Genomic DNA, 22,355 nt, shown 5'->3' with positions numbered 1-22,355 from the left:
GGTCCCACCCCCTGCTCCTCCTCTTCCCCCGAAGCCCCTCCTCCTGGCCAGGCCGGAGGTGGGCTGTGGTAGGAGCCGCCCAGGGGGGCCTGGGCTGCTGTGGGGAGCCCTGGATGCTCCAGCCGCCCTTGGGGCGGCTCTTACCACATCTTGGCTCCTGCCCGGCTTCTGGCCTCGCCAGAGGGCAGGGCCTAAGGGGAAGAGGAGGAGCCGGGCACAGTTCCGGCACTGGTGGGCTCCCCAATTCTGCAGAGGTTCCGGTGCTCCTGTGGGGGCCCCCAAATTGTCCAGGGCCACGTGGGCCTGTGCATTAATCTGCCACTGATCATAGCCAGCCTGCAGGGAGCCATTCACTCGTAAGGACATGCTGTGCTTTTCCCGGCCCTGGTTCATACATGGGGGGTCCCAGCCCTCCCGAGGGCTGGGGGTTGCTGTGACCCCGTTGCCCTCACACACACACGATGAGAGGTGTCTTCACTCCGGCCCTGAGAGATACAAACTTGGCCCTCAGTAACATTTTGAGTATTGCTTCCCCAAAGAGGTGTGGGGGGGAACGGGGCGGGCGGGCGTGCATCAGCTGGGATAAAGCCAAAGCAGCTGAGATCAGCTGGGGCAGGAGCAGAACCCAAGTTAAAGCCCCAGTGATGGCCAGAAGCAGTTAGAAGAGGTGAAAAGAACAGGAGTGTTGAGGATACAGACTAACACGGCTGCTACTCTGAAACCTGTCATTATGGAAGAGGTGAGTTTGTCAAATACTTTCGGGGAGGCTGTATCTCTGAAGTCTGTTGCTCAAATAATCCCAAATTTGGACCACTCGCCCTGCGTTGCACCCCCATAGGGCACAGCAAATTTCAAGCTAATACGCACACAGAGTATTAATATAAAGTAAATATTAGTAAAGTATTAATAGTAAAAAGTAAAGTATTAATATAAAGAGTATAAATTTCAGAGCATCTGGAATTATCCACCTTTAAACAGAAAGTGACACTCAACTGCAGAATACCGCCTGCCCCTTTGTCTGTGTCTGACTCGGGGTGGGTGAGGGGTGCAGATCCCTGCTCCACGCCCTCCTAGCCACGCTGTCACTGCTGTCCACTGCCGGACGCCTGGGAACACCCTGGCCTTGGCTGGACAGAAGGTGACTTCTGGGCAGGGTCTGGGTCTCTGCGCTTGTTGGCTTCCAGCCCTGGGCTGCTCGGTGCATCTCACGGCTTCCCTCTGCTGAGTGGAATTCACCAGTGCAGGGCAGCGCCCAGCGCCCACTTACGTCTCTTGTCTTTGTGTCTGTCTGTCTATGTCTGTGTGTCATGGCTAGCTATGTCTCTGTGTCTGACTGTGTCTGTCTATGTGTCTCTCTCAGCATCTGTCTGGTTTTGTCTCCGAAGACTCAATGATTTCAATAAGCATTTTCTTGTATTACATTACAGAACCCTGCTGCCCCTCCTCCCCCACGCTCTCCAAACTCCCAGACAAGCCAGCCGGTGAGCTTGTCCCAACGTGCTTTACCTTGGTCCCCAGGGAACGCTGCCCTGGGCTGATAAGAAGCTTCACCTTACCCAGAAGGCCAGTCTGTGCCTCTCAGGAGATGCAGCTTGTGAGAGGGATGGGCAGGGGCTGGGGCAGGGTTATGCCACCATTGCTCCTCCAGGACACGGTCTGGCTGGGGTACCCTACGGCGCCATTGAACAGCCTCCCATGGGCTGCTCCATTGCCCCAGAGTAGCAGGGGCCCAGAGCATTCTTGCTCCCTCCGCTAACACATCTCCTCCTGTCCCTGGTGGCCTTATGCTGGGGACTGCCTGGAGGAGGTGGTGCAGGGCTATTGTGCCAGCCCTACTCCTGGGGAACCCGCTGGTGCCAGGCAGGGGATCTTCCTTGGAAACCCCTTAAATCAGCTTTGCAGCAACTTCCTAGCAGCTGAGGCTCCGCAGAGCACTGCAGCAGCCCCAGGATGGGGGCCAGAGTTTACTGAGCTTCAGCCTGGGGTGTTTTTAGAAACAGGAGCAGCCTCTGGTATCGGTTTAAGAAACCCCTCCCACGGTCTGATTTCTCATGGGATTTTATTAATCAAAGCCCCGCTTCAACCAAACTACAAAGCAGCAGGGGACCGGCAGAAGCGCTTTGCCTTAGCTACCTCTGGTAACAGTTCAGTGTCAATATACTAATTGCTCTGCATGGCTCATGCAAATAATTGACCCCCTCAGCGCACCAAGCAGCGGCCTGGATGCCCTGAGAACATGGAGCGTCAGCCCTCACCGGGGCAGGCCGGGCCACCTCCGTCAGATGGCAGACTGCTCCTGCAGGAAGCTTTCTGCGCCCCCTGCGATGCTTCTCTCGGGCTCGGTGGCCAGAGCAGCTTCGCGCAGCACCGTCATGTGCTCCTCCGCGGCAGACAGCGATTGGTCGATCCAGTCCATGCCACTGGTTAGGTGGCAGGCGTTCCTGGTCACCAGGACGAGGTGGCTGACAGACAGCAGCAGGGCTGTTGTCCTGCAAGGCAACCGGGATGCTGTTACAAGTCTTAGGGACAACAACACCAGGCCTCTGTACCACAGCGCCTGGGCAGGAGGTCTGGCTGCTGCACCCTCCCCTGGATGGGACGGGACATGCCAAAAAGGGGCTTTATCAACCAGTAGCTTTATTAATCTCTCAGCAGGAGGCAATGTGGCTGAGTGGATAGCTTAGTGGATTGGGGTGCAAGACCCAGGTTTCTAGGCCTGACTCTGCCACTGGCCTGTGGGTGACCATGGCCAAGTCACTGCCCTGCTCTGTGCCTCAGTTTCCCCCTTTGTACACTAGGGATACTTGTACGGATTTCCTTTGTAATGCACCCTGAGCGTGATGCAGGAGCCAAGCGGTGGTGTTATTATATAGAGGTATTAGGACTACTGCAGTAGTGGCCCAAGCCCCAGGCACCGCATAAACCCAGCAGTCCTGTGTTGGGACACAGAGGTCCGTGGTGTTCACTGTGGTGTAATAGCAGCTCCTGGCAGGCCTAGCAAACTCACTGCCCTAGTGCACCGCTTTCCTGGCACTTCTCCATTAGTGATGTCCCGGGAGTTCCTCGGTCAGAGTGGGTGTTAATCTTGGTGTACAATGGTTGCACAGGTGCAGTGTCGGGAGTGAGGTGTGGACACTGACATTATGCTTTAACATCTGTCACCTATCAAAGAGGAAGGCAGGTGTTTTCCAGACAGGAGGTCAGAGGCATATCTCTGTCTAATTCAGCATTGTGAGCTCGCACGAGGGAAGCCACAGTTATAGATGAGGTGGACAGAGGAATGGGACATCAGCAGGGAAGAGCGCTCCAGGGAACAAGCAACAGGGGGGGTCTTACTGTCTCTGAGGACAAACAATGACCTCTGGGGATACAAGAAGAAGACAAAGAGACACTCCCAGGCAGGAACTGGACAGCCTGATTCCATTCATGAAAACAGGATGCTGGCCTGCCCTGGTGGGCAATGCCACAACGGACATTTGGGTGCAAGAAATGGCCTTAGCCAGAGCATAGCCTGGTAAGTTTAGGCTTTAGACGTTGCGTTCGGATTTGGTTTTCGAGGGAGCCTTTGGTTTCCAGTACCTTTGCTCACTAGCACTTGAAGCTCTCATCTCTGCTAATAAGCATGTTGTTGATTTCACTATAACAATACCCCAGTGCTGGGTGTTTTACAGGGCGCTGATCCTGACTTGAATCATTCACACTTTCATGCCCTGTTCCTGGGAGGCAGCAAACCTGCTATTCTTTGAGAGCTCAGTGGACAAGGGACTGGATACTACAGGGGACGCTACCAAGGGGCTCAGAGGGTGGGATGCACCTCTTGTTAACTGGCAAGGCAAAGTATGGGCTGGCACGGCCCTGGGGAGATGGTTTGGGGGGCCAACAGACTGGAAGTGTCAGGGAGTTGACACCCAGTTAAGCTCAAGTAATTTTTCCTCTCGCTGAAGGCAGGGGAGGAACAAGGTGACCCACAGTCCTGGGTACCCTGAGAACTGTCACATTTATGTTTCTACGTTAAGGCTGGGTTTGTGTTTTCACGTAACATTGGGACTGTTTGGCCAGCCCCGTGCAAACCGAGCCCTGTTCTCAGTGGGCCCCTGGGCACATCTGTCACGATTATTGTTCTTTAACCTCTTTGTTCTGGAGGCAGCAGAACCTAGCGTACCCTCCCCTAGTGCGCAGCAGAGAATCTGTGCGTACAGATGGAATTAGCGGGGAGAGATTTTCAATCAACTCTAAGAAAAGAAACGTCTGTAGCATCTCACCTTCTCCCACCTCTTTTGCTAATAAACGGCCCATCTGTGTCCTGCCCACTTTCCATGCAGTTAAGCTCGCTGCAGACGAGTGACAAATGCACCTAGGAGGGCACTAGTTGCAGTTAAGACAGGCCATTAATGCTGTTAATTTCTCTCTTTGCCATTAAACCATCCCTCCCAATGGTTGCTGTTTCCCACAAGTTACAATGGGCCAGGAGCTGCCCCATGGGCACAAAACTGCTCCTGCCCTCAGCAAAGATGGCCGCTATCTCACTCGTAAAGATGGCTGCTGCCGCTGGCTCTATACCCAGCATGCTCGGCCCAGCTCCTGACAATGGCCCAGAGGACAGCAGTTGTCTCTCGGCTGCAGATGGCCGTGCAGAGATGTGCCCGTCTGCCAGTGTAACCCACACCCAGGATGAGTGTGCGTTACACCAGGACGCTGCTTCCCTCCTGGAGGTGCCTGTACGGCCGCAGCCCTCTGTACAGGTCAAGTGTCTCTTTGGGTCCTTCCCCTTCTCTCCAGCCCAAGCTGACCACCTCGAGGTCATTAAATTACGACCCGCGGCCTGTGCCCACGCAGGGGGCTAGGGAGGTGAAAGGGACCCTGTATCCCACTGTGCGCTCCGCCTGCGTCACCAACATGCCGCAGAGTGCAGCCAAGATGGGCCTCGCGTGTGGGTGAGGGGCGGGCGGGGAGTGGCTGGCCCCGGAAACATCTCCCTCGAGCGAGGGGGAGGCAAGGGCCAAGCTGCGACTCTCAGAGTGGGGCACTGATCGTGGGCTCGTGGCAACATGCCAGAGCCCTGCATGCAAGTGCGGCAGACCTTACTCATCTCCTGGGGCGTGAGCACCTTCCCACAGCCCACACTCTAATTCACTCCCACGACCCAGCTGCTCCTCGCTCTTGGGGGAAGTCTGGGAAAGGCCAGGATCGGGCCCCCGGGGTGGATGCAAACAGCATGTTTCCATAGCATTAGCTTCTCCTGGAGCGCTGGGAAGGAATGTGTGCGCCAGAGCAAGGTGCAAACTCCACCAGGGCAGCAACGTAGGAATACAAATAACCATACGGAGCTTGTCCACAACAGGGCGCGGGCACCTAACTGCCAGGGTAGGTGCCTAAGTCCCAGAATCAGGCCTAACTGGGATTCACGAGTCCCCCACTCAGCAGCTGTCAAACTCTGTAGGTGCCTAAACCCTCTGGGCACCACATTTTTGCAGTACCAGCTGTCTGGGTGCCCATGTTTCTGCCTGCGTGCGTACGCACTGCAGCCCCCACTCGGCATCCAGATGTCCCAGCGGGACGTGTGAACTGGAGGAAGGCAGGCGACCCTCCGCCTAACTCCCTGTGGGCCCCAAGCCGGCAGGCGTGCTCAGAGTGTGCCTTCTTGCTCGGGGCCCTAAAGAACTGATGTACAATGGCAGTGGGAGAGGAGCTGGCAGGAAGACCCCCCTCATCATTTCTAGCCAAGGGATTAGCCTGCTCCCCTGGGATGTGGGGGAAGACCCCAGTTCAAGTCCCGCTCGGCCTGCTGAGAAGGGATTTGAACAGGAATCAGCCACCCCCCAGGGAAGTATCCTCACCACTGGGCTATGGGGCATTCTTGTGGGGATGTGTCCCTTGACGCTGTTCTCCTGTGGCTAAAGAATGACACCCTAAGAGCCAGTGTCTTTGGGAACCTCGCTCAGAGCTTACCGTGCATCCAGAAGCTTGGGATCCAGAGGCGGGTACATTGACCTCACAACATCATCCACCCTAGGGGGAAGAGAGAGCAAGCATTGCTTGTTTCTCACTGTATTTTGCAAGGGCCCTGGTAGTGATTTGGCTTTTTCCCTCAGCGAGCACATTTTAGAGCCTGGCATCTCTCCCTCTGGCTGTGAACCCCTACAGTGCAGGAAGGCACCTAGAGTCAGCGTCGCAGGAGTTCCCACAAGGGGGGGAAGCTGATTTTCATAAGAGTCCAGCTCCCATTTGGCAGCTCAAGGGAGTAGTGCCCAGATCTGCAAAAGTGCCTCTTGCCCAGCGGCCCCCACTGAGATCAAAGGGTGGCCATTTCAAAAGTGTCTAAGTGATTTAGGAGCACAAGGCCCACTGGAGGCCAACGGGAGCTTGGCTTTTAGACTCATATGCCAATCCCCAGCAAAACCAGACACTTATTGAGGTGCCTAACTGGAGCAGAGCTCTTTTGAGAATCTGGCCCCAGTTGTGGGTGCTGAGCCCTGGGAAATCGGATCTTGAGCCCTGTCACAGATGGCACTGGCTTCCAGCTTCCTTTCTGGCTGAAACACAAAGTGTTGGTTTTGATCCTCAAAGTGACAAGTGACAGGAAGAGCCACACAGCATTGCCAAGTCTCATTGATAATTGGTGTTTTTCTTAAAGCCCCAGCTCCTGGAGTCCTGTGATTAGGTGAGACTCTCAGCTTGCATTTAAAAAAAAACCAAGGAAGGTTCTAGCCCCTGTGGCTGTGGAGAAAGGCTTGGGAATGGGACCTCAATGGCTCAAAGACCAAACAGCAAATCAAAAGCCATTTATTATTATTAAGATCTCATGAGATTTGAAACCTCACATGAGTTTTGAATGTTTGGGGTCAGCACTACTGTGAATTTGCCCATGCTGTCATTCAGGGGCTATTGCAAATGCTTGATGTTTCCAGGAGTTGCCTGCCCTTTGGAACTGCAGAGCAAGTTGAAGCTGTACGCCCCCAGCCGAAACAGACTGCCAATCCCCTCCACTTACCTGGGGCTGATCCGCTTTGCGACCACAATAATGTCACTCAGGCTCGCGGGGGATTTCATTCTGGCCCCAGAGCCCATTGTCATTGCAACGAGCTTCTCTGTCAAAGTGTGACAAATCTGTTGAGAGTGCGAGAAGTGATCAGCTTGGCTCATTAGAGGCCAGCGAGAGGGAAGGACTTGGCAGCCAAGTGGTTAGGGTGCTTCCCTGGGAGACACAGCTCTCAGGCCAATGACTATTTACAAATTTCATACGCCGCAGAATAACTTCAGCAGGAGAGCTGGTGGGACTCCCACCCCCGAACACCTCCTTGTGGGAGGGGAGACTTGGGTTTGAGTCCCTGCTCCCAACCAGGCAGAGTGGGGACTGCAACCTGGGTTTCCTACATCCCAGGGGAGCTAACCAGTGGGTATTTGGCATAAGGGCACAGTGACTACGCCGGGCTGAGCTGGCCCCAGGAGAGGGGTCTCAGCTGAGAATCCCAAGCAGAGAGATGGGTGCCCAAATCCCTTAGGGGGCAGGGCTTAGGCCCCATCTCTCCCCTCAGCATTTCCTGCTGGCTAGTGTAGGTGGCTCCCTGATCATCTCTCTGGCTTCTAAGAAGCCCATTCTAAGGTGCCCAGCTCTGCCCATGCATCGTACAGGGAGCCTGGGGGCCCGGGGCTGTGGATTCCTTAAGAGCTGCCACGCCGGAGTGTAAATCTCCTGTGTGGATCGAGCCCAAAGCCTCTCAGAGAATCCTCCAGACCCCTTGCTTATTTCCTGGCGCTGATTCCCTGCACAGCAGCATGGGTTAATACGTGGGGGAGGCAGTTCTGTGGGAGACTTACCTTGAGGATGGCGATGCAGTGAGAGACCAGGCCCCTGTGAAGAAAGAGAATGCCTTTGGTCAGGAAAGCTGTCTGTCTTGTTACCAGCTCTTCTTCTGTCCACCAGCCGAAACTTCATCAGCTAAGCATTTCCCATGGGCTCCACAGAGCAGACCTCACTCAGGTATCATCACAATGTTACTTCACAACCAAGCCCTTAGCGATCCGGCTGGAAGCAGGGTCCACTTGTCTAATAGGGTGGGAAAGCCTGGTCCTCACCTAAAACTGAGGTCAACCTGCCTACGTGGCTGAGCAATGTGAAAAATTCACCCCCTGAGAGACGCAGTTAAACCACACTAAGCCCAGTGTGGACACGGCTAAGTTGCCAGTGGAATTCTTCCACCTCCCAGGCCAGTGCCTCTCAAGGGGGTGGAAAACCCGCTTCTGTCGCTGTAGCACGTGTTGCTGCAGCGCGGGTCATGTAACCACCTGCTGAGGGAGGAGGTGGGTTCTCCCTCACGTGACTCTTTCATAGACTCATAGAATATCAGGGTTGGAAGGGACCTCAGGAGGTCATCTAGTCCAACCCCCTGCTCAAAAGCAGGACCCATCCCCAATTAAATCATCCCAGCCAGGGCTTTGTCAAGCCTGACCTTAAAAACTTCTAAGGAAGGAGATTCCACCACCTCCCTAGGTAACGCATTCCAGTGTTTCACCACCCTCCTAGTGAAAAAGTTTTTCCTAATATCCAACCTAAACCGCCCCCACTGCAACTTGAGACCATTACTCCTTGTCCTATCCTCTTCCACCACTGAGAATAGTCTAGAACCATCCTCTCTGGAACTACCTCTCAGGTAGTTGAAAGCAGCTATCAAATCCCCCCTCATTCTTCTCTTCTGCAGACTAAACAATCCCAGTTTCCTCAGCCTCTCCTCATAACTCATGTGTTCCAGACCCCTAATCATTTTTGTTGCCCTTCGCTGGACTCTCTCCAATTTATCCACATCCTTCTTGTAGTGTGGGGCCCAAAACTGGACACAGTACTCCAGATGAGGCCTCACCAATGTCGAATAGAGGGGGACGATCACGTCCCTCGATCTGCTCGCTATGCCCCTACTTATACATCCCAAAATGCCATTGGCCTTCTTGGCAACAAGGGCACACTGCTGACTCATATCCAGCTTCTCGTCCACTGTCACCCCTAGGTCCTTTTCCGCAGAACTGCTGCCTAGCCATTTGGTCCCTAGTCTGTAGCTGTGCAGTGGGTTCTTCCGTCCTAAGTGCAGGACCCTGCACTTATCCTTATTGAACCTCATCAGATTTCTTTGGGCCCAATCCTCCAATTTGTCTAGGTCCCTCTGTATCCTATCCCTGCCCTCCAGCATATCTACCACTCCTCCCAGTTTAGTATCATCCGCAAATTTGCTGAGAGTGCAATCCACACCATCCTCCAGATCATTTATGAAGATATTGAACAAAACCGGCCCCAGGACCAACCCCTGGGGCACTCCACTTGACACCGGCTGCCAACTAGACATGGAGCCATTGATCACTACCCGTTGAGCCCGACAATCTAGCCAACTTTCTACCCACCTTATAGTGTATTCATCCAGCCCATATTTCCTTAACTTGCTGACAAGAATACTGTGGGAGACCGTGTCAAAAGCTTTGCTAAAGTCAAGATACAATACATCCACTGCTTTCCCTTCATCCACAGAACCAGTAATCTCATCATAGAAGGCGATTAGATTAGTCAGGCATGACCTTCCCTTGGTGAATCCATGCTGACTGTTCCTGATCACTTTCCTCTCATGTAAGTGCTTCAGGATTGATTCTTTGAGGACCTGCTCCATGATTTTTCCGGGGACTGAGGTGAGGCTGACTGGCCTGTAGTTCCCAGGATCCTCCTTCTTCCCTTTCACCCAAGGCTGGAGCTCTCTTCCCAGCAGAGGTGTTCTGAGTGTGCGGCTAATGTCACCGAGGGCCTTCGGATGCTGCTCTGCTCAGCACCGGAGCATCGGCTGGAGGTGCCCTGCCACCCAGCGGAATCCGCAGCCCCAAGCTAGGTGCCCATAGGCCCCATACAATGCAAAGGGAAGGCTCAGCACCTAAGACTGGGATTCTCAGTGGCCAGCCAACAGAGCAGGGAGTGGATGCAGAGGACAGGTGCAGGGCTTAGGGCCCAGATCCACCAGCTTACTTGGGCACCCCGGTCCCTATAGTTCTGGGCTGTAGGTGTCTGCCTGACAGGCCAGAGGGAGATGCCTCCCTTCCCTCGGGATTCACAGCGTGGACCCTGGCTGTCCTGGAGTGGGTGCCCGAGCCAGACCAGCCCTTTCTTATGCTAAACCAGAGAGAGCGAGAGACTCCGCCTGGCTACAGCCAGCAGCCCAGGATCAGTGCATTCCCCTGAGGTGTGCAGACCCGCTTCCAGCCCCTGCTCTGCCTGGGGACAGGGACTTGCTTTCAGCCCTGCCACGTTTCAGGGGAGTGCCCTGACCACCAGGCTATTGCACATGCTGGGTGAGGTTCTCTCAGTCTCTCCCATCGGAGCCCTTCCATTTTGAACACCTAACTCAATGTATCACGAGGGAGGGAGCACGCCCTGGACTCTCTCGCCTGGTCCAAGGGCACAGACTGGGCGAGTGCCAGAGTTCAGATCCCTGTTACCTGACAGGCCGAGCCAGAGTGCAAACATGGGTCTCCCACTCCCCTGTGAGCACCCCACCCTCGGGGCTGTGTGTTCCCGCCACAAGCATCCTCCTCCCCTCCATTACTTCCTAGCAGTCTGCGTGGGGGTCGGCGTGCTCCCCGCACACCTGCTGCATGGGCACCTCTCACGGTCTGAGACTCACGCTGAGGCTTAGGCATGGGGCACGTGTCGGTCGGGGGGGACAACGTCAGGACACAGGCAGCTGAGTGCATAGCTGGAGCCATGCCAGCCTAACCCCCTAGCTCCTGTCGCTCAGGGAGGTGGATGGAAAACCCCCTTCCAGAGCTGCAGGCTGCATCTGCACTACAGGGTTATGCTGGTGGAGCTATGGCACCGGGCTCTGCTGCTACGGCCCCGTCATGGAGACATCGCCTGAGACTCCTGTGGGGATCAAGGTACCTCCAGGGCGAGGCAGCAGCTGAGCAGCGTGTCTGAGCGTCAGCAGTGCCCAGATGTTGGATGGAGATGCTTAAAGAGACAGATCAGAGCCTAAGTCCCTTGGTGAGTCTCACACCTAACACAGGAACCACTGGGTTGGATGGTCTGGTGGCCCCTTCTGGCCTTAACCTCAACCTCTATGATCCTCTGTGCTAGGCAGGACCCTGGACTAGAGGAGGGTCCTTTCTGGCCTTCAAGTTTCTGAATCTTTACTAGCTTGTTAACCCCCCACCTCTAGGGTCTGTGTTTCGAAGAAGAATCACACCCACACCAAGGAAAATTCCTCACACCAAACCCCACCAACCACCCTGACAAGAAACGGCTCAGAGCACTTGGAAGCAAGCCAGAGATTCCAGACCTGGCTTCCATTTTTGCACCTGGGCACAAACATTGTGGCCAGGGCTTTGTACCCCAAGTATTTGGAGTTGCAAATTAGGGCCCTGAACACACCTGGGTTTGCACAACTGCACTCATGGCTCAACAGATATGCAGGCTCTGCCTTTAGGCAATGGGGCCCTGAATGATTGTGCTTTGTATTAGAGCAGCGCCTGGGGACCGGGCTTTGCCCCAGGGAGTTTACAATCTACTCAGCCAGAGGGGATGGGGTCGCCAGGAGAGCTGGGGCCAGAATCTGGGTCTCCTGATACCTAGGCCAAGGCTGCTCCACTAGACCATCCTGCTGCCTGCAGTAAGTGATTTTGCTCTTGATAAAAGCATGCTCCCAAGGCAGGCTTTGGCCCAGGCAGCAGGCGACCATCCTGGAGCCAAGGCAGGTAACCAGGCAGAGCTCGGGAGCCCGTTCTAAAGATCACCCAAGAGGCAGCTTTGAAATTCTTACGAAGCATCTTCAATCCAGTCCTCATTCTCTAGAATGGCCTCGATGTGGGGGTTTGTTATCACGACGTCGTCCAGCTCCAGCTCCGAGGGCTCCGGCTGCGTCTCCATCGCCCCAATAAGGTCGACGATCGGTCTGGGACAAACAGGAATGGGTCATTCAGCACCCGGCACAGGGGCAGTCGTGATGGCAATAACTAAGGGGCACGTTTTCTAAGCACCCAAGGGCCAGATTTACAAAGGACTTTAGGCACGTAGGGGCAGCGCCCAAACAGGTTGGTGCCCAAGCCCCATGGATTTCAGTACAAGTTAGCACCTAACTTGCCTAGGTGCTTTTGACAACCCTGCCCAGCTCCTAGTTCCAGCTTTGGGCACCCGACCATCTTTGTAAGTCTGGCCCAAAGTGATCGAAGAGCCTGAGCGGACAATATCCAAGAGTGCCTAACGCCCAGAGCCTCAAAGACATTTAGGTGCCTAACTCCCTTTGTCAATGGCAGAGTTTGAGCTGTTAGAGCCCTCTACTTTCAGCTGCATCTGGCCAAGATTTTCAAAAGTGACCTGTGATTTTGGGGGCCCAACTTGAGACTGCCCCATGGGTCCTGCTTTTCAGAAGGTGGGCACGCAGCATGCTGCCTGGGTGTAAATGATGTCCCAAGGTGCTGGGCTCTGGCGGGTGTGGCCCTTCCGGTTCTGCAAGAAATTCTCTCTTGGAAACGTTAGAAACACTATTACTGACCCACCTGGATTTTCTGTTCTGTTACCCTAGGGATAACCGCCACCTGGGACACTCAGAACCGACTGAGCGTCCCTGAGTCTGCACAGGCTGAGCTGACAGAGCGGGACGGGGTCAGTGGTCAGTTCAGATTCCTGCCCCAACGTATGCTCAATGCCAGTGACAGCCTGTTGTTCTCATCGTGCGCAGACTCGTCCACTGGGGAATAGTCTCCTTGCCACGTACAAATGTTAGTCGAGTCTAGTCTAGTCTCTGTAGGTTCCTCACCACCCCAGTATCTGAGTACCTTCCGGTCATGCACAAAGTGACGGGACTGCACATCTGTCTCCTGTGCTTTGTTCTCTCTCTCCTCCTCCACCTGCCGGGCGGGGAGCAGAAATGCAAAGAAACCATCTATGCTGGTTTTCAAAGGAGCGTAAGGGAGACGGGCACTCTGTTCTGATTGATTTTCAATGGGATCTGAGTTTCTAACTCCTTAGGCCTGTCCGACCCCCAGGTTTATATAACGCTGGCAGTTCGGGGGAGCGGATCGCTGGCCCAAGGCAATTCACCCCACTGGCCTGGATGTGGTTACACTGGGATAACGGTGCCTTGTATCTATTCCCCTTCCCACTTCGTAAAGCACTTTGATCTCCGTGCAACCACATCCGCACCCCAGGGTGCACTGCCTTAGGCCAGCAGTGCAGTCAAAGCCATACAGTTTTCTAATGAGGACAAGGCTTTTCTCTGCCGTCACGCTCTCTGCCTTAGTTCTCTGGCCATTTCTGTGTCCGTCGTCAGACACCAGATCACTCCCCCCGGCCCCGGCACACTGCTGCCGGCAGAGGCACTCGCTGCTGCGGCTGCCAAGCTGGGCAGACAGCCTGACCTGGCAGTGGAAGGTTCTGCAGGGCACCTCTGGTGCACGGAGCGCTGGCTCGTCCGTACCAGCAGCTGTGAGATCTGCAGGCTCTCGGCCCTTCTTTCCGCTTTTCCAACATTCTTTTCGCTTCCTCCCTATTAATTTGGTGCGAGTGGAGGAGGGGGCTGGACACTTACTTGGTATCGTAATGGTTCAGGAGATCCTTGGGCCGGCAGTAGCGCTGCCTGCAAACCACCACAAGCGCCACGAAGGACGCCAGGAAGATAGTAGCGAGCACGCTGATGGCAACTATCACCACGGTTTCCATTGCTGACAAGCTGCTCTCCTGGGCGCAGTCAGAGGTGCAGTTCCATCCCGTAAGGCACCTCCAGAAACGCTTGATCTGGAACAAAGCAGCACGGAGTGAGCGCCCAGAGAGCAAGCGTCATGACCCACCGCTGCTCCGATGATCTGGAAACCTCTAAAGAAGCAAATGTCTCCGTAGAGAGACGGCTGGCCAGGGAAACATGGGGAAACATTTCACAACCCTTTTTGAGACTTTCCCCCCATTGTTTCCAATTTCAGAATAGAACACTCCAAACTCCTTACGACTCGATAGGATCCGTCTATAGCGGGCCAAAGAATGAATGGGGCAGGGGAGAGAGGGATTCTCACCCACATTTTCCCTTTATTTTTCAATTGTTCAAAATTCCAAACTTCATAGAAATGTCAAAATTGGAAACATTTCTGGTAGCTCTAATGCGTCAGGTCAAGCTACACAGCGAGAAGAGAGCAGCTGGCCAGGAACTGACCAGTGGGACTGTATGACGCAGTGGCCTGTGGTGTGAGGCTGGGCTCAGTGGCCCAGGGGGTTCATTCCAGTTCTATGTCTTATGTTCTCAATTTCATGCTTCAGGGCTTCAGCCCATCACCTGCTGGGGTCAGGAGGGAAATTTTTTTCCCCTGATGCAGTCTGGGCTATTTTTTCTTCCTTCCTCTGAAGCATCAGAGATGGATGCTGCTGGAGACGGGTTCTGAGATGGTACAGAGAATCCTCTCTCTCAGATGCCTGGCTGGTGTGTCTTGCTCACATGCTCAGGGTCTAATTGATCATCTTCTTCAGGCTCGGGAAGAATTTTCCCCCAGATCAGATTGACCTGAGGGAAGGGAGGGATTCACCTTCCTCTGCAGTGTGGGGCATGGTTCACCTGCTCGGATCATCTGTTCACACCCCACTAATCAATTCCCTGCCACTGCAGAGGCCTTGGCATGCTGGCACCTCGGTGTCCCCGTTCTCTGCCTGTGGCACACTGCAGTTCACTCTCTGGAGGGCTGTAATGCTTTCATCTAATCCATAGCACTGGACTCAGTGCAGAGGCAACTGGGTGGGGTTTGGTGACCGGTGCTGATAGGGGCTCAGACTGGAGGCTCTGATGGCCCCTTCTGGCCTTAAACTCTACGATCAACTGGGTCAGACCTGGTGACCTGTGAGCTCTGATCAGGGCCAGAGTGACTGGCGCCCACCCTCGCGCTGAACACCAAGCACGGCAGCTAACCAAGTAACCCACAAGCATGGTTATTGCTTATTCTATGAAGGCACCTGCAGACCTCACCCAAGCGCAGGGACCCATTGTGGAGGTGCCAACACCCCCGGAGACAGCCCCTGCCCCAGAGAACTGACAATTGAAAGGGCAGGGACTTGCCCGAGGTCACCGGCAGAGCACAAATAGAAGCCAGGTTCCCTGACTCCCACGGCAGGGCCCTACCCTCTAGACCACACTGCCGGCCACAGACACAAGGTCTGTAAAGGTGAAGCTCAGGTTACGGCACCTCCCGGTGACCTGGCTAAACGCTGCCTCGCAGGAGCATTCGTTTCAAACCACTTAGTTAGGACAGGGTCAGGTCTTCCCCAGCCAGTCACAGAGACGCCCCGCTCCGAGAGTAACCAGCGCAATTGTCACGGCACCAGCAGAGCGCCAGGGCAGAGTTCCCAAAGCCCTGTACCCTGGCATTGAGCCAGCTCGGCTGAAGCAGCCCTGTGTGTGCAGTCGGGCACCTCAGGCCTGGTCTCCGCCTCACACGTTTCCCCAGCGTGACTGTTATGGTTCGGACAGCACCCAGGAGCAGCTCAGGGCCTGGCTGTGCCAGGCGCTGTACACAAGGTGGGCTCTGCCCCGCGGGGCTGACAATCTCAGTATGAGACACAAAGCAACAGAGGGAGACAGACAGACAAGGGGGCACAGGGGAACAATGAGGCAGTCCTGGTCAGCAGGCCGGGCAGTGGTCCCAGAGCACCGTCAGCCTAGTGCAGGTCAAGTCTTTTGCGGGCATCATGGCAAAGGACAGTTTTGAGGAGGGCCTGACCAACGGGGCGGCTTTGCAGGCACTCGGGGGGCCCTCCCAAGCACAAGGAGCAGCAGGAGTGATGGAGGCTGGGCTCCTGGGCCGCTCAGAGGCGAGGGTTGCCATTGTGATAGCGAACGAGAGATGCTAGGTATAGTGGGGACTGGGGACTTGAATGAAGGCAAGCGGCTTATGCTGGATGCGACTGGGAAGGAGATGCGATCAGAGCAATAGGCTGGAGAAATGAACTCTGCAACAGCTTTCTGAACGGACATGAGCGGGGCAGGACGGCACGCGCCAAGGCCAGCCAAGAAGATGTTGTGGTGAGCAGGACGCCATAGGATGGGAGCCTGGACCAGCGCTCCAGCTCTGGGGATAGGGAAGGCCGGAGCTGAGAAATGTTCTGCAGAAAGAGCCAGTAAGATTTAGACAGACCGATGTGAGGACCTAGAGAGAGAAAGGGCTGAATCAAGGGACGCCCAGTTTCCAGGCCTGAGTGACGGGCAGGATCGTGTTGCTGTCTTCTGTGATGGGGAAAGGAGGTAACGGGGAAAAACTGAGGGGAGCTGAGTTTAGCCATGTTGAGCTTGGGCTGATGTCTAGTCATTCACTAGACGCCGTCAGAGAGACAGTTTGGGCTGGGGACAGGGCTGGAGCAGAGAGGTAGATCTGGGAATCAGTCACCAGCCCCAAGGTAGTTGCTGAATTTGTTTGCGGGGGTGACTGCCCACAGATAAAGTGCGGGACCAAGGACAGAGCCCTGTGGAAACCCGCAGAATCTGGAGAGGCGATGAGGAGGATCCACCGAAGGAAAAATGGAAGGAGCAATTAGAGAGGTATGAAGAGAACGAGGAGAGGACAGAGCCCTGGCAGCTAAGGGAGGACAAGATTTCATGGTTGATGGTGTCAAAGGCAGCTGATGAGGATGGAGCACAGGCTTTGAGCTTTGCCTTGGAAGAGGTAATTAAAGACGTTGGCATAACAGTTTCAGTGGCATGCAAGGGCAGGCCCTAGGTTGAAGAGGGTCTTTGATGGGACTGGAGGAGGAACTCCAGACAGCAATTCAATGAGCGTAGAGATGGAAGGTAGGTAGAGAGCAAACGGGGTCCAGTGTGGGTTCTCTGAAGGTGGGAGAGACTAGAGCATGCTTGTATTGTGACGGAACGAGCCAGAGGAGAGAGAAAGGCTCCGGAGACAAGGCCAGAGGTGGTGATGTTGCTGGACCCCTGGCCAGCTCTCACTCATGATCACCTGTCTGCCAAGGCCATATGATGTTGTTTGCACTTGGCCAGTGCCAGCCTAACGAATTGCCAGCCGGCTGCGGGCAGCAGTCACGCTGGTGCTGTGAGGAGACTCCTGGCACTGCAAAACCCATTCTGTTTGCTGGGTGACTCGGCCAAAACTTGTTGCTTTTTAAAATCTCATGATTTTTAAGCCAGTCTTGTAACTTTTGGGGCCTGACACATGATTTCTGAACACTTGCGGGGCTGCCTTCGTCACCCCAGTCCCTCTCCCTCACTGGTCCTGGCTGGCCCCCCAACCCCGCTCTGTTTCCTCTGTCTGCTTCTGCCCTCAGTCCAAGTTCGGCTCCATGTCACTCTGTCTGTGGCCCTGCCCCAGATATTTGAAACTCCCAGAGCAATTGCAAGGGGGCTTCTTTTTATTGGTTGATTTGTTTTCAGCTTCTTTTCCAAAAATCTTAGTTTAGAATCTGCTAAGCTGCAGAAAATTGCCCCGGGTCTTTGTCAGGGGAAGATCCTGGAATCCTTAACCCAGGTAAATCAGGATTGTATTATTATTGTATCTTTATTGTCTCTGTCTGGCATCCCTCAGACTTCCCACTGTTGTTTGCCCAGCGCTGGGCCTGCTTCACAGGGACACAGGAGCAGCCAGACCCTGGGACAGGCCCACCCAGCACTGGCCCGTGGAAGTACCCCAAGCACATAGAGCCCATCAGTGTCTGGACCTGGCTTGGGCCCAAATAGCACAGGTCCCCGACCCCGTGAGCACACGCTTCATGGGAATCCCTGAGCACCCCGGCTGGCGGGGAGGGGATGTGCACTGTTCTTTGAGAGGTATAGAAAGACGCTGGGGCACCAGGGAGCTGGGAGGGGGAGTGCAGCATGGGGAAGAGTCCTGTTCACTATTCAAACAGAGTTCCTTGTTGTGTGTTAGAAAAGACATTTACACAGGGGCCCAGACAGCCAAGGGATCCAGGAGCGCCCATACTCACTCCCGGTCCAGACCACACAGAGATCTCGTAGCCCAGACCCCACCCAGGCCTGGCCCAGATGGCCCAGGGACTGCGGGATACCCAGGCTCAGCCCAGATGGCCCAGAAACCGTGGGAAACCCAGGCCTAGCCCAGGAGCGCCAGGTGCAAAGTGCCGTGGGTTCCCGCCAAGCTGCACAGAGAGTGACAAGTCCCAGCCCTGCTGGCATAGGGACCCACGAAAGGGGTAGGGAGCTCGGCCAGCTGCCGAGCTGAGCTTGGGCAATCTGGTTTGCAAGCCCAGAGCCCTTGAGCAGAGCAGGTTATTGCTGCTCTCGCAGGGCCGGTGCCTGCCCTTGGGGTCTCTGCCCTGGGGAACCTGGGCAGACAGGGATGTGGGGAGCAAGGAGGGTCATGGGGTGAGCTCAGAAGGACGGTCCGATCCTATAAACTGGAGTAAAGCTCCAAGTTTTCCTACCTGACTGCCGAGGAGCACAGCCAGCCAGCCGCGAGCACTTCCGCAGGGCCGGGAAATGGAGCAAACACCCGCAGCTCGGCCTGACCTTTACCCCAGTGATTAATATCCCAGCTGCTGCAAACCCAGCGGGGATGGTGCTGCCTGGCTGGGAGGCCTGGGGCGGCAGGGGCGCGCCTCCGCCAGCCTGTCACCCGCACTGCAGCGAATGGGGGGAGGGACTGCTCAGAGAGCAGCCCCAGGCCTATTGCTACATTGGCCCCCCCACCTGCTCCCTTTGGCCTGTCCCTGGCAGGGCCCACAGCCCTAGTTCTTCCCTTTGGGGAGCTCACCACTTGCTTTCTCCTGCCAAGCGCCGATTCTGAACTGAACCCCTGGGCTCCTGCTGTGCTCACAAGCGCCATGGGATGACACCTGATTCCTTGTTTTTTTAAAGCTAGCTCAGTGTTAAAGGCATGGGAGTCAATGGGGCTATTCAGGACAGAAAGTTAAGACAGTGAGCTCACAGTTAAAGGCTGCATTGTAAGGTCTGCACAGAAAGGCGCTTACCTGCACTTGCAGGCAGTGTGGTCCAGGGCTTTCAGAAATCTGAGTTCTAACCTGGCTCCTTCAGTGAGCTGCTTAAGTTAGTCACTTCACCCTTCTATGCCTCAGTTTCCCCTCCCATGCTTTGTGGATTTAGCTTGTAATACTGTCCCGCACTGTCTCTTGCTCTGTGTTTGTTCAGCACCGAGTGCAGTGGGGCTCTGGGCTCAGCTGAGATTTCGGTCTTTAACGTCTGATGTCCTCCCTGCTTAAATATGTAACGGTCACTTTTGACCATGTCATCTTCTGCCTGGCATTACATAGCGCGATTTGCCATATTCTACTGCCCAGCACTGGGCGCTCATCTCATAGGAACTATAACAACAGTGTGGTAAAAGGGAGTACAGTTAGGGTCCCCTGCCTGGGGCTGGACCTCACCCCACTTCCCGGCTTTGGGGTGAATGCAATCTCCCTCTTACTGTTGCAAGTTTTTTCTGGTCTAGTTTCACTGTTGTAATATTCCCATTTAGATGGTGGAACCATGTGTCTGGCCTGGTGGCCCGGATAAATGGCTGCAGAGAGTAATTCAGGTTCACGATGCACATTTCAGTCCCACCCTGCAAACACAATGGGGCTACTCATGAGAATGAAATCACTACTGATTTTCCCAGGGTTGGGCCTACCTCTAAGAAATTCCAAACAGAATTCTATCTACAGACTGCAGATAAACCCCCGAGACCAGCCGTCATTTTCGTGTTTTACTGTAGCTGATCTCCAAGCTCTAAACATACTGGACCAGATCCTCAGCTGGTGGAAACTAATGTGCTTCCACAATGCAACTGTCCTGATTTACACTGAGAACCTGGCCCACAAACATTTCTCTCCCACTGTATTGTGAAAGGGATGTCTCACATATTAACTCCATATTCTGCCTTCGGCTCATTTTAAGTTTATTTTAGAGAGCACCCTCCTCCCCCGCAACAAAAATTGATTGTCACTATCATCAGCAAAAGCCTTCCTATAAAGTCATGCTAGAGACCCGACGAGAAAGGAAAGAACAGCCTGGCCTTTCGAGTGAATTTATAACTTATTGCAAAGGAATTTCGATTTCATGATGGCTTCTCTAACTCCCAGGAGGGAAAAGAGCAATCGACAAAGTGCAGCCTCCCCCAGGAATGTCTGAATTCTTTAATAGGATTAATGCTACAGTTTGAATGTCTTTTCTGCTACCAAACTGCTCACAGAGTGAAAACAAAGCAGTGCTCAGGATTAGCCATTTACTTGCTGAATAGTTTGCTTTAAAGGACTAAAGCTAAGTTGCATGAAAGTTCCTTAAAATGTGTTTTCTCATTAGCAAGCCCAGCTCAAACACAGCCCGGGAAAGAACAATGCAGATCACATACCAAACTGATCCTTCCCCTTTGGAAGCAAGGCTGCCGGCTGCCCTCAGTCCTGGATCACTGTGCAGTTACCTGGAAATATTTTGTGTCAGACAAAAGGGTCCAACTTGCCAGCGCTGGTTAAACAATTTGCTTTCCCTTCAACCAAGATGGACTCTCTTCCAACTACTTAAATGTGGAGACGTGCCCACTCCGTTATCCGCACCGTGTGCTCTGGCTTGGGTGCATTCCTGGCTGGTGTGCTTGTGTGTGCTAGGAGTAAAACTGAACAGACTCGAACCTGACAGGGTAGTGACTCAACTGGGGGCTGAGAGCTCTCTGCTGGTCAGCTGCTCTCACACTGCACAGGCATTCCGGGACCCCTCTCAGAAGACACAAAGAACCACAACAACTGAGCAGATGCTTCATGGCTAGCTAGCAGGAAACTCCTAATCCAAACACTAAATGTCACCTTCGAATCTCTGTATTGAATTACCTCCCTGTCTGCCCCATACACATCTGTCCGTCCGGCTGGCCCCAATCACCAAGGGAGCTGAGAACCTCAATCAAGGTTTTCTCGTCACACACCCCTGTGAGCTAGGGCAGGGCTGTGCTCCCTATTGTACCGCTGGGGAACTGAGACCCGGAGAGACCAAGGGCACACAGGTTTCAGAGTAACAGCCGTGTTAGTCTCTATTTGCAAAAAGAAAAGGAGGACTTGTGGCACCTTAGAGACTAACCAATTTATTTGAGCATGAGCTTTCATGAGCTACAGCTCACTTCATCGGATGCATACTGTGGAAACTGCAGAAGACATTATATACACAGAGACCATGAAACAATACCTCCTCCCACCCCACTCTCCTGCTGGTAATAGCTTATCTAAAGTGATCACTCTCCTTACAATGTGTATGATAATCAAGTTGGGCCATTTCCAGCACAAATCCAGGTTTTCTCACTCTCCGCCCCCCCCCCCACACACACACACAAACTCACTCTCCTGCTGGTAATAGCCCATCCAAAGTGACCACTCTCTTTACAATGTGTATGATAATCAAGGTGGGCCATTTCCAGCACAAATCCAGGTTTTCTCATGCCCCCCCCCCCCTTTTTCCAAAAACCACACACACGAACTCACTCTCCTGCTGGTAATAGCTTATCCAAAGTGACCACTCTCCTTACAATGTGTATGAAAATCAAGGTGGGCCAATTACAGCACAAATCCAGGTTTTCTCACCCCCACCCCCCGTCCCACAAAACACACACACACAAACTCACTCTCCTGCTGGTAATAGCTTATCCAAAGTGACCACTCTCCCTACAATGTGCATGATAATCAAGGTGGGCCATTTCCAGCACAAATCCAGGGCACACAGGCAGACTGGAAGCCATGCACTGCATGCTCACGCAAACTTCAAACATTTCACGGGCACCAATTAACACCCATCCTGACATTCACTCCACTACAGCAAGAGGCTCACCAACAATTGAAATTTGGAGGGAAATTAACAAGGATCCCTGCAGCTTGGCATCTTCAAGACACACTCTCAAGGCTGCAAACCCAGCATTTGACCTCAGACTTACCCTCTGGATCAGGTGACACAGATCGCGTGAAAGGCTGCAGCAGGGTCCCAGCTCAGAGGGCTAAGGTGCCAAGGAATCTAGGGCACACTTCAGGCAGAGCTCCGACAAACAGGGAATGATCGTAATAACTGTAGACCCACAAGCCAGTTTGCAGGGAAAGGAGCTTATCCCAAGCCCAGTTTTGGTGCTTGAAAAGATATGAAAGCTGTGAAACTTGGATAAAATAAGGGCATTTTTATGTCAACTTCCAGATAGCCATTGGTGACTCTCTGGGCCTGAGTCTCTTCTCCCTCATCGCAGCATAAACCAGGAGTAAATGTAGCAATGTCAGAGTTCTAGTGACATAAAACCCCGTAAGCCAGAGAAGAATCTGACCCGCTGTTCCCAAACCTCCCAGAACCACTGTGAGCTCATTTTGGTGTCATCCCATCATCCTACGGGCCTTTCCTGCCTAAAGACTGTTCAGCAGCAAAGACTCCAGG

General features: G+C 54.0%; 1 protein-coding gene across 4 annotated transcripts; it reads right to left on the bottom strand.

Annotated features, from left to right (window-relative positions):
• Positions 1–2,042: 2,042 nt before the first annotated feature.
• On the bottom strand, positions 2,043–21,793 carry TMEM98 (transmembrane protein 98). 4 transcript variants are annotated; one of them, XM_084615660.1, is made up of 7 exons: positions 21,771–21,793; positions 13,554–13,759; positions 11,787–11,918; positions 7,819–7,852; positions 6,992–7,107; positions 5,950–6,009; positions 2,043–2,489 (listed from the first exon to the last, which is right to left on the bottom strand). In XM_084615660.1, the coding sequence occupies exons 2-7, from the start codon at positions 13,682–13,684 to the stop codon at positions 2,279–2,281; spliced, it is 684 nt and encodes a 227-aa protein (XP_084471786.1). In that variant the 5' UTR covers positions 13,685–13,759; positions 21,771–21,793; the 3' UTR covers positions 2,043–2,278. The 4 variants fall into 4 exon arrangements, with proteins under 4 accessions (XP_084471786.1, XP_084471785.1, XP_084471783.1 ...); XM_084615659.1 differs by lacking the exon at positions 21,771–21,793 and adding an exon at positions 20,383–20,591; XM_084615657.1 differs by lacking the exon at positions 21,771–21,793 and adding an exon at positions 20,314–20,590.
• Positions 21,794–22,355: the final 562 nt, after the last annotated feature.

This window comes from Lepidochelys olivacea (genome assembly GCF_965140295.1).
Source record: "Lepidochelys olivacea isolate rLepOli2 genome assembly, chromosome: 27".
Taxonomy (NCBI): domain Eukaryota; kingdom Metazoa; phylum Chordata; order Testudines; family Cheloniidae; genus Lepidochelys; species Lepidochelys olivacea.
This window is presented reverse-complemented; position numbering and strand designations above follow the sequence as displayed.